General features: G+C 40.3%; 1 protein-coding gene across 7 annotated transcripts in view; it reads left to right on the top strand.

The window, feature by feature from the left end:
- The first annotated feature begins 441 nt into the window (after positions 1-441).
- The window catches only part of LOC120634535 (microtubule-associated serine/threonine-protein kinase 3), a 102,834-nt gene continuing 92,356 nt past the window's right edge, over positions 442-10,919 (top strand). For 4 of the 7 annotated variants that reach the window (XM_039905223.1, XM_039905221.1, XM_039905224.1 and 1 more), the window contains exon 1: positions 443-838. In XM_039905223.1, the coding sequence (XP_039761157.1) occupies positions 706-838 (133 nt within the window). In that variant the 5' untranslated portion in view covers positions 443-705. Of the gene's footprint in view, positions 839-10,919 lie in introns of all 7 variants that reach the window. The other 3 variants (XM_039905220.1, XM_039905219.1, XM_039905225.1) reach the window with 2 other exon arrangements.

Raw genomic sequence — 10,919 nt, 5'->3', positions numbered from 1 at the left:
ACGTAGCAATCGTAGATGAATTGAAGTATGCCGAGTTAAAGAATTTAATATCATTATCGACTAAAGTAATTAATTATTGAGAATTTCAACAACTTACGTTGTACAAAATATTGTGGTAAATATAACCTTACTTCCTTGTATCTCCATACTTCCTTGTTTATTTTTCAAGCCTACTCTAACAATATTTATATTTGGCGCTTCTTTTAAGAGTTACCCTGATGCAAATGTGGCGCCATCCTAATTTAATACATTTTGACGACACTTTTTCATATACACAGATGACTCTCCTTACCTCTACCCTCCATAGTTCCTTCTTATAAATATCTAGGAAATATGCTATCTGTGATAGGTTTAATCATAGACTAAATCGGTATTATAGACTAACATTACTATATTTTATCTGTGGGTTCATCTTTCAAAACGCGAGTGTCACTTTCCGACATGGCTTTTCGATTTGTATTGTAACTAATTTCATGTTTCAATTTGTATGGAGCCGTGGTATGGTGTGTTGTACCGTGTGCTGCCGATGGTGAAAAATATGTAACAACTTTCATTTTGTATTGAAATAAAGCGTGCGCGGTCGTCGTTAGTTAATACCGGCTTTTACAGGTGTATTGAGTTTGTGTGATGCGTACAATCGATGTTGTTGGGTGTTTATAAATGGCAAAAATAGCAGTATATTTGTGTGGTGTGTAGTGTAATGTAATGGATCGTAGGTGTTCTCAGTCGGTCCGGACTCTAGTTTTCGATGATTCCGATTCGGATCCGCCCAAGGGGGTCCCGAAAAGGGAGTTGGGGACCTCCGGGACGCCATCGTCGCTAAACCAAAGTGCGGAAGGTCAGTTTGTTCTTTTCAATGATTCTTGTTGATATAAGTTCGCGATTTCAAGGTTTTTTTACAGCTGTCAATATTATTACAATTATAAATTGCAAGGCTCATACCCCGTTCGAATAACATGATAAGTGATAAAATACCCTCGATTAGTTCTTTTGTTTGGGCTACCTCAAATATTTGTGTAATTAGCTCAGAACAAAAATTATGGAAGCATACATAAATTATAGCATACCTTTGAATATACTTTTTACAGAAAATTAAACTTTTGAAGCCAACCTTTTTAGTTTGTTAAAACAATATTAAATTAGGTTGGAGACTTGGTTTTAAAGCATAGATCCACCATGCTGCTCTGCAGGTTGGTGGGCTTTTAACAAATGTTAGTGACTATAGACTGGAATAACTACTTCCAGTCTTTCAACTTTCGATGTTTAAGAAGAAGAAGAAACACTTTATTGCATGTATAACATACACGAAAAGAAACAGTAAGGAGTATACAGTACACAATGTAGACATGCAAAGGCGGCCTTATTGCTGCAAGCAATCTCTTACAGGCAACCTTTGTAGATAGGACTTACAGCAAGAGAACAGGATAGTGCCAAGAGTGTTGATAGATATACATAAATACCAAAATGTAAAAATACAAATACATATATAATTTAAATAAATATATGTTATATATAAATATAAAATATACATAATATATATAAGTAGATTTTAACACACAGTTTAAAAAAAAAAAAAAAGAATAAAGTTTATTTATATTATGAAAAATATATATATAGTGGTAATTGTATATAGACCTACCAATTTTCAGCAGGAAAGGTTTATACACCATTGGTTTTCTGGAAGAGATTGCTGTAATATAGAAATAAGGCTCCTAAAGTTAACTCTGTAGCTTGATTATTTTTCTGTAATCTTTACCTTTTGTGTTGTACTGTATTTATACTGTACGTTCATACACCTTTATTGTAACATTGTATTTATTCAGTCAGTTGTCCAATTTAATCTACATTTAGAGATTTCCACATAATGATGATGGTGTGATATTTTTCCTTCTCCAAAATTAAAGGAAAAATCACAGCAATTCGTAAATAAAGTTTCTGGTGCTAATCACATTTGTGATTGTCTTTTTACACAAATATCTTAACATTTATTTAGTGGAATGTGAGTTGTCTCTATAAAGTGAAATAAAATAAAATTAAAGTTTTTAAAATTTTCTTTATAATAATAAAGAGAAGTCTAGAGCTCAACAAAAAAAAAAACTGCAAAGCATTATACTCCACCTCTATTATCTGTACCTATGAGAAATTCAGTCCTATACAAAATTAAGCAAAATTTTTTATTTTATTTATGGTTATAATTATCGGAGCCAGCAGACATCCACATGATAAGTTGAAACCATTTCTGCAATGTGTCACCCTGTGTCTGTAAACCTAAGTCATAGTTGTTCAGCCTCATGTTCCTGTAATTACACCGGAAACCACAACTGTCAAACCGTTATATAGGGTTCCAATGAATACAAGTGGTCTTATTATAAACTTGGCATAACGTCAGAACAGTTTGCATCGTTCTTGCAGCATCACACTTCAACTGACAGTACCATTGTAATGTTAATTGTGTGCCACATATATCATTGAGGTCCTAGTGGATTTTGCTACCTACTTGCTAGTGGTGTACAGAAAAATAACTAAACAAAAGGTAAGTAGGTATATAAAAAATAATTAAAAATACATATAAACAGTCATCAAAATCATTAGTTTTTACAATATATATATATTTTGTATTGTACAAATCTGAAACATAAACATAAACAGTCAATTGTTATCATGGCAACTTAAATATTGTGATAAGTCATAATATCCAATGATAAATAGAAATCATTTTATTTTTAGTTTTTGTTTGATAAATGATAACCATGAGATTAGATTTCTATATCTAATTTAAAGCAAAGGTAATTGCACGCTTTTATTTAGTGTCGGTTTGACTGTAATTAAATCTTGCAAGTTAAGTTTGGAGTTAGTTGTTGAAAGATGCACGCATGTCATTGCTCAAAGGTTTTGATACTCGATAACTAATCGCAAAGAAAAATGACCTGTCAAAAGGATGGCGCAGAATAGCCAGAGACAGAGCACACTGGAGCTATGGTGTTACAATTTCTTAGGAATAAATATAACTTAATTAAATAATTGATTTAGTAACTAGTTATACACTACTAGTAAAATGTAATTAGTTAGAGAATAAAGGCTATTTTTATTTTTTAACTAATCGCAAGCATGCAGTTTCAGATTCGGAGTACAAGTTCAAAGAGACTTGAAAAGTGATTTCACTCATTTCCCAACCATTTAATTAAGTCATGCAATTAACGATGTATGTTAATTAAAGCATTTAATATTACTTTTTAATGGTGAGGGTAAACAATGTGTGATGTGTACCACCAATCTGTACTTGGCCAGCTTGGTAGGCTAAACTTTCATTCTAAGGGACTTGTCCCCGTAGTTGGCGATAATCAGTTGATGATAATGAAGAGGATGAACCATGTATGTGGGCATAAAAGTATGTTTCAAAGTTTCCATTACATGATTAGCCTCAATTCAACAAATGCAAAGTAATGAATGACCTGGTTATGGGCTGCTTTGTTTTGAATACTTGTGAGTAATTGTTTATGATTAAGATTAGAATTAGCACAGTTATGCTTAAAGGTAGGTAACTAAATAGCAGTGAGCAGGGACTAATGCCCATTTTCAGTAATAAAGAAGAAATAAAAAATGCCTAATTTACAGATAATCCTAGGCACACATCAACCGTTTACCAATAGTTATCACCTAAGAGTTGGTGAAACTTTTTTTTTAGACATATTTAACTCACAAAAAATTTGCTTATATCCTGATTACTTACCTACCTATTTGAACAACTTCAGCACTTTTTCAGTGCTGTTTTTTTTGTTTTAAAATAATAGTACCGTTGTCTGAATAGCCAGCTATTGCGGAGGAGTTCTCTAAGTTGTACCATCTGCAACCTGGCAACGAAGTCTTTAATTTAGCTAGTTAAAAATTTCAGACTTGATATATATTGTGATATTCTCCTAAGTAACGCCTCATCATGTGATGTTTTCCTTCACCGTTAAAGCAGTTGATATTTAAATGCAAAAATTCAAGTTAAATTTATGTAACAACTGCTTCTATACAATATATATATATTTTAAGTAATATACTAAGGCAATGCACACATAGCCATCTAGCTCCAAAGTAAGTGTAGCTTGAGCTAAGCGATTGAGTGTTCCGGTGCGATGTCAAACCAATTTGGGGTATGACTACCATACTCCCTAACAGCCCATCTATCATACCATCTTTGAGTGCATCATCGCTTAATATCAAGTGTGATTGCAGACAAGGGCTAACTAACTTGTAGAGGAATTAAAAAAAAAATGGGTACTAAGATGACTGATGAATATTTTATGAATAAATGAAAGTATGAAGTACTATACTTTTATTGCAAATCACAAAAATTACATACAAAAGAAAAGTATAACAAAACAACGTATGTAATTTGGCGGCCTTATCGCTTCATATATATATATAAATATTTCTTTATTCAAATAGGCACATAGATGGCATATTTGATGCGTTATTATATACAAAATGTGTACATAGCATGTGTTATATAATATATACATATATATAAATACTTACAATACACAGAAGAACACTCAGTGGCGTGCATTGCATATACGCAAATAAGCTGTGCATACCCTACCCTCAGGGTCTTGCAGAGCCTTCAGATAGGACCATTAAAGTTTTGTATTTAAACATTCTGTTCTAAACACCTTGTGCTATGCACGCCACTGAGAACACTGAAAAACATCACATTCATCACACAAACATTGCCAATGGTTGTCGGAATCGAACCCACTGCCATGGACTCGAAAAGTGGGGTCGCTGCCCACTACGCCAATAGGCTGTCAGAAATTAAGCCAAATATTTCTTTAATAATATATAAGTTATGAGGCTACCTTGTATGGCTGGGAATATTGTGCGGAGGGAGTTTCGTCTTCTTTGTTATAGGAGCCAATGCTGCTCATCATCATCCGAAAATATTTAAGGATGGTGATAAAGTCAGGTAAGCCATTTATTCGGAAGTTTTTATACATTTGCATAGTCTATTAAAATGGTTTCGTGATGGGCAATCATTTTATCAAACTTAGGTATAGAATGTATGTAAATTTTGTTATATATAGTTAATTTTAATGCAATTACTTATCGTGAATTCAGTTTGAAAAAATGCCAAGTAACGAAACGACCTGAATAGTTTGCTTTGTTTTGAATACCAGCGCGTAATTGTTTACGATTGTGATTAAAATTAGCGCAATTATGGTGAATGCTAAAAGGTATGTAATTTAATAACTCATAAGTACCTACTTAACGTACCGTACCTACTACTGATGTCCTGATTGCCTACCTCCTTTTTTTTGCTCCGAAGTAATAACCATGTACTGTCGCCTGTAGTACTATCGCCATGCTTATTTCTGCCGCTAGGCGGTATTGTTGCAGTGCTGTGTTACGGTCTGAAAGGCGTGATTGCAGGTGTAATAATAGGCACACACAGCACATGAGGCTTAAAACCTATCCCTGTATGAGTGACACAGGGCGACATGTTGTAGGATGTGCCCTGTTAAGGCTGCCAGTCCACCGGAGCGGAGCGAGTCAACGGAGAAATATTAACCAATAGGATTGCACAAAATCTCCGCTGCTCTTAAGTGAACCAGACACAGTACACAACTGCGCTCCGCATTAGTCCGTTTCTCGGCTCCGCTCCAGTGGACTGGCTGCCTTAGTGTTGCTCTGTTTTAGTTGATGGTTTTCCACTTTGCTAAGTAATATACTTCTTTTGATTTAATCAGGTGGGTCCATCAATAAAAACTAAAAAAAAAACTTTCCTGGTGACACTGTGTCCAAAAGACAGCACTATTTTTAGATCTACCATTAATGATTTAGTTTACAGATTTTTGCACAACCTCCCTGGTGCAACGGTGAGCGCTGTTTATTTAAGTAGGAGGCCCCGGGTTCGATTCCCGGCAGGGGGTAATTTGAGAATTTATTATTTTAGGATTTTCTCTAGCCTGGTCTGGTTGGGAGGCATTAGCCGTGGCAAGTTACCAGTTACCACCCTACCGACAAAGACGTGCCGCTAAGCGATTAAGAGTTCCGATGCAATGTTGCGTAGAAACCGATTAGGGATTTACCTACCATACCTACTCCCTAACAGGTTAGCCCGCTACCATCTTAGACTGAATCATCACTTACCACCGGGTGAGATTGCAGTCGAAGGCTAACTTGTAGTGGAATATGCATAAAATAGGGATATAGGAAGATTGTGCCCACGCGTGGGACAATTGGGATGATGCATACAATCTTACCCGATTACTCGTGTATGTACATATGTGTATGTGTGTACACATATGTACATAAATCGTTATTCAATGTTAAATGGAACGAATACTTTATGAATAGTCAATCGAGTAGGTATGCAACTAACTAGTAATTCAGTTGAATTTAGAGTTGCCGGATTAAAACCGCCATTATTCGGCATGATCGTGTCGAATATCTATTGATCAAGTCTAGGCCTGGGGTCCGATCCCGGTTCGGGCGCTAAATTGTTTGGTATTCATATTTTCCAGTCTCGGGGCGCCGCTGGAAACAAGTGGCCCAGGACCCTGGACTTTGGAATTCCCTAAATTTTTGAAAAGACCCAGATGTCCAGCTTTTCTTGATGGAAATTCTCAGTACCGTGGAAACTGGTGTTCTTCGTGCCTCGGAGACTGTGCGTCTGTTAAATTGTCGGTCGGTTTATCATGAGAATATAATCGTTCAAGTCCACCGACTCGCATTGGTGCAGCGTAGTGGGTACTCTATAACCCGCTCTACTATATACAGCGTGTAAATGAAAACCGGAATAAAACTTTTCAGGTTTTAAAGGAACATTGTGTAACTTTTCAGGTTTTAAAGGAACATTGTTGCAATGGGGTGTAAGGGGGAGGCTAGTACCAGTCAGCCTCCCAAAAATGCCAACCTCACCTGCACGTGGTGCACCCTGCCGTCTAACCGACGAGGCTCTGGCGACCGACAAGTGGCGGTATAACTACTTCAAATTGGCTAGACTGAATAAATGGCACAGACCGGTGCCGGGCAGCAGCGACGCCGGTGCGATCAGTCTAGCCCTGCGATGACCAACCCGCCTGCCCAGCGTGGTCATTACCGGGCAAATCTTTGTATGAATGGAGAAAAGAAAGCCACAGCCCCTAGTCCCCGGCAGCCCCGCTATTCCTGGCTCTGGCAGCGGTTATGGTAACGGCGGGGCAAGGGGTGTCAAGAATCTCCGGAAGAGATTCCGCTGCCAAACCCGACGACTGGACCTGGCAACGTATAACGCACGCACGTTGAGGACCGATGAGAAGTTAGTCGAGCTGGAAGAAGCAGTGTGCAAGTTGCGCTGGAGTATCATGGGTTTATCTGAAGTCCGTAGAGAGGGGGAGGACACGATAATCCTAAAATCCGGCAACTTGTTCTACTACCGGGAGGGCGAACAACAGTCCCAAGGTGGTGTCGGATTCATCGTCCACAAATCCCTTGTCAACAACATTGTTCGAGTCGAAAGCGTGTCGAGCAGGGTAGCGTACCTTGTACTCAGAATAACCAAACGGTATTCCCTGAAGGTTATACAGGTCTACGCACCCACAACTGCGCACACCGACGAGGAAGTAGAGGCATTGTATGAGGATATTTCGAAAGCCATACATGCCTCGAAAACCTACTACAGTGTTGTGATGGGGGATTTCAACGCGAGGCTGGGCAAGCGAAGCGGTGCAGAGCTGAGAGTGGGGCAATTTGGATATGGGCAACGGAACGAACGGGGCCAAATGCTGGCCGACTTTATGGAGAAGGAGGGCCTCTTTATGATGAACTCCTTCTTCGAAAAGCGGCCGCACAGGAAATGGACCTGGCTGAGCCCCGATGGTTCGACGAGAAATAAGATCGACTTTATCATGTCGACCAAACGGCATATATTCAATGATGTCTCTGTGATCAACAGGATGAAAACCGGGAGCGATCACCGCATGGTAAGAGGCACATTGAATATAAATGTAAAGCTGGAAAGGGTCAGACTGGTAAAGTCTACGCTCCGGCCTACTCGTGCTCATATCCAAAACCCCGAGAGCTTTCAACTGGAGCTGCAAAACCGGTTTGATTGCCTGGACTGCGATTCTGTGGACGATCTTAACAACAGGCTTGTGCAAACTGTCCATACGGTTGGGTCCAAGTTCTTTAGGACCCACCGTAAACATAGAACCAAAAAGTTCTCAGCCCATACACTCGGGCTTATGGAGAAGAGACAAGAAATGAGACTACAGTCTTCAAAAGATGCGTCTGAATATCGGCGTATTAATAGACAGATCTCGAAGTTGCAGACGAAAGACTTGCGACACTTTAACACTGAGAAAATTAAAGTCGCCATTGAGCGCAACAAAGGCTCGAAAGTGTTCGCAAGAGATCTGTCTATCGGACAGAGCCTGTTGACTCGCCTGAAGACTGGCAATGGTAGTCTCATTTCTTCTAAACCAGAGATCCTGAGTGAGGTTGAGAAATTCTATGGACAGTTATACACCTCCACACAAAAGCCTGTTGAAAGTTTGGCTAAAGACCCTAGAGCCAAATTGACCCGACACTTCACTGAAGATATCCCGGACGTCAGCCTTTACGAGATTAGTATGGCTCTCAAACAACTTAAGAACAACAAGGCACCGGGTGATGACGGAATCACAGCAGAACTCCTGAAAGCGGGTGGAAAACCGATACTTAAAGTCCTTCAGCGGTTGTTCAATTTCGTCATTCATCAAGGCACAACGCCAGAGGCATGGCACAGGAGCGTGGTTGTTCTGTTCTTCAAAAAAGGTGATAATACCTTGCTGAAGAACTACAGACCTATCTCGCTGTTGAGCCATGTCTACAAGTTGTTCTCAAGAGTCATTACGAATCGTCTCGCGAATAGGTTCGACGACTTCCAGCCTCCTGAACAAGCCGGTTTCCGAAAGGGCTTCAGTACCATAGACCACATACATACGCTGCGGCAGGTTATACAGAAGACTCAAGAGTATAACCGGCCACTTTGCTTAGCGTTTGTGGACTATGAGAAAGCCTTTGATTCGGTGGAAACCTGGGCTGTGTTAAGGTCACTGCAGAGATGCCGAATTGACTACCGGTACATCGAAGTTTTGAAGTGTTTGTACAAAAACGCCACTATGTCAGTCCGTATACAGGACCAGACTACGAAACCGATCCTACTGCAGCGAGGAGTGCGACAGGGAGATGTTATCTCCCCGAAGCTGTTTACCGCTGCGTTGGAGGACGTTTTTAAGCTTCTGGATTGGAACGGGCTTGGCATCAACATAAACGGCGAGTACATCACTCAACTTCGGTTTGCCGACGATGTAGTCATAATGGCAGAGACTCTGGAAGACCTTAATGCGATGCTCAATGACCTCAGCAGAGTTTCTCAACAGGTGGGCCTTCGTATGAACATGAGCAAGACGAAAATTATGTCTAACGCTCATGTTCCGCTCCACCCAATAATTGTTGGGAGCTCTGCACTCGAAATTGTAGACGAGTATATATACCTAGGACACACGATCCAGTTAGGTAGGTCCAATTTCGAGAAAGAGGTAAACCGCCGAATCCAACTCGGATGGGCAGCGTTCGGGAAACTTCGTGACATCTTCTCGTCCAAAATCCCTCAGTGCCTGAAGACTAAAGTCTTCGAACAGTGCGTGTTGCCAGTGATGACTTACGGATCAGAGACATGGTCGCTAACTATGGGCCTCATAAGAAGGCTCAGAGTCACTCAGCGGGCGATGGAGAGAGCTATGTTAGGAGTGTCTCTACGTGATCAAATCAGAAATGAGGAGATCCGTAGAAGAACTAGAGTTACCGACATAGCTCAGCGAGTTGCGAAGCTGAAGTGGCAATGGGCGGGGCACATAGTCCAGAGAACCGATGGACGTTGGGGTCTTAAGGTGCTGGAATGGCGACCCCGCACCGGTAAACGCAGCGTAGGTCGGCCCCAAACGAGGTGGACAGATGACATCAGGCGAGTAGCTGGGAGCCGTTGGAGGCAAGCGGCCCAGGACCGTGCATTGTGGAACTCCCTACAAAAGACCTATGTCCAGCAGTGGACGTCAATTGGTTGAGATGATGATGATGATGTGTAATGTCTCTGAGACTTATCTGTGAAACCAAAAACCTAATAGTTTTTGAGTTAACAACTGCCAGAGATTTTACTGAAAGAAATCAGATACAGCCTTAACATCACATGCAAAATTAAAATCATAGGATTCCTGTCATTTTATTAAGTACGCGGCTCGTAGCGTAGCTACTATGCGCGTGTCGGTCTTTTATCTACAATACATTCGTCAAAAGTAAACACTGTTTTTTTTTTTTTTTTTTTTTAAGTATATAGACAAGTGCTTGACTGCAATCACACCTGATGGTAAATGATGATGCAGCCTAAGATGAAGCGCGCTTGCCTAGAAGATGCCTATTCACTCTTGATTTGAAGGTACCCAGATTATAGGTATCAGGGAAGACGGAAGATGGGAGGGCATTCCAGGCCTTTGCGGTGCGGATCAGAAAGGAAGAAGCAAAACGCTTCGTACGTGTTGATGGTATTTCAACCACGTAACGGTGCAGATTCTTTCGGTGCCTCGCAGTTCGATGGTAGAAAGGAGATGGTTTGACCAAATCGAATAGCTCCTGAGCACACTCTCCGAAATGTATCTTGTAGAAAACAGCCAGACAAGCAACCTTGCCGCCGGTGTTCAAGGCTTTGAAGTCTACTGACTACAAGGTCGTTGCCAATGAGTCTCCTAGCACGACGATCCACCGAATCCAAAGCATCGAGCTGGTACTTGGCAGAGCCATCCCATAAATGGCTGCAGTACTCCATGCACGACCGAACCTGAGCTTGGTACAGGGTTAGAAGCTGTTCTGGCGTGAAGTAGCGCTTAACTTTGTTGAGGATGCCAATTTTTTTGCCA

The sequence above is a fragment of the Pararge aegeria genome, chromosome 24, assembly GCF_905163445.1.
Source record: "Pararge aegeria chromosome 24, ilParAegt1.1, whole genome shotgun sequence".
NCBI lineage: Eukaryota > Metazoa > Arthropoda > Insecta > Lepidoptera > Nymphalidae > Pararge > Pararge aegeria.
Note: the sequence above shows the minus strand (reverse complement) of the source record. Positions and strands in the feature narration are given on the sequence as shown.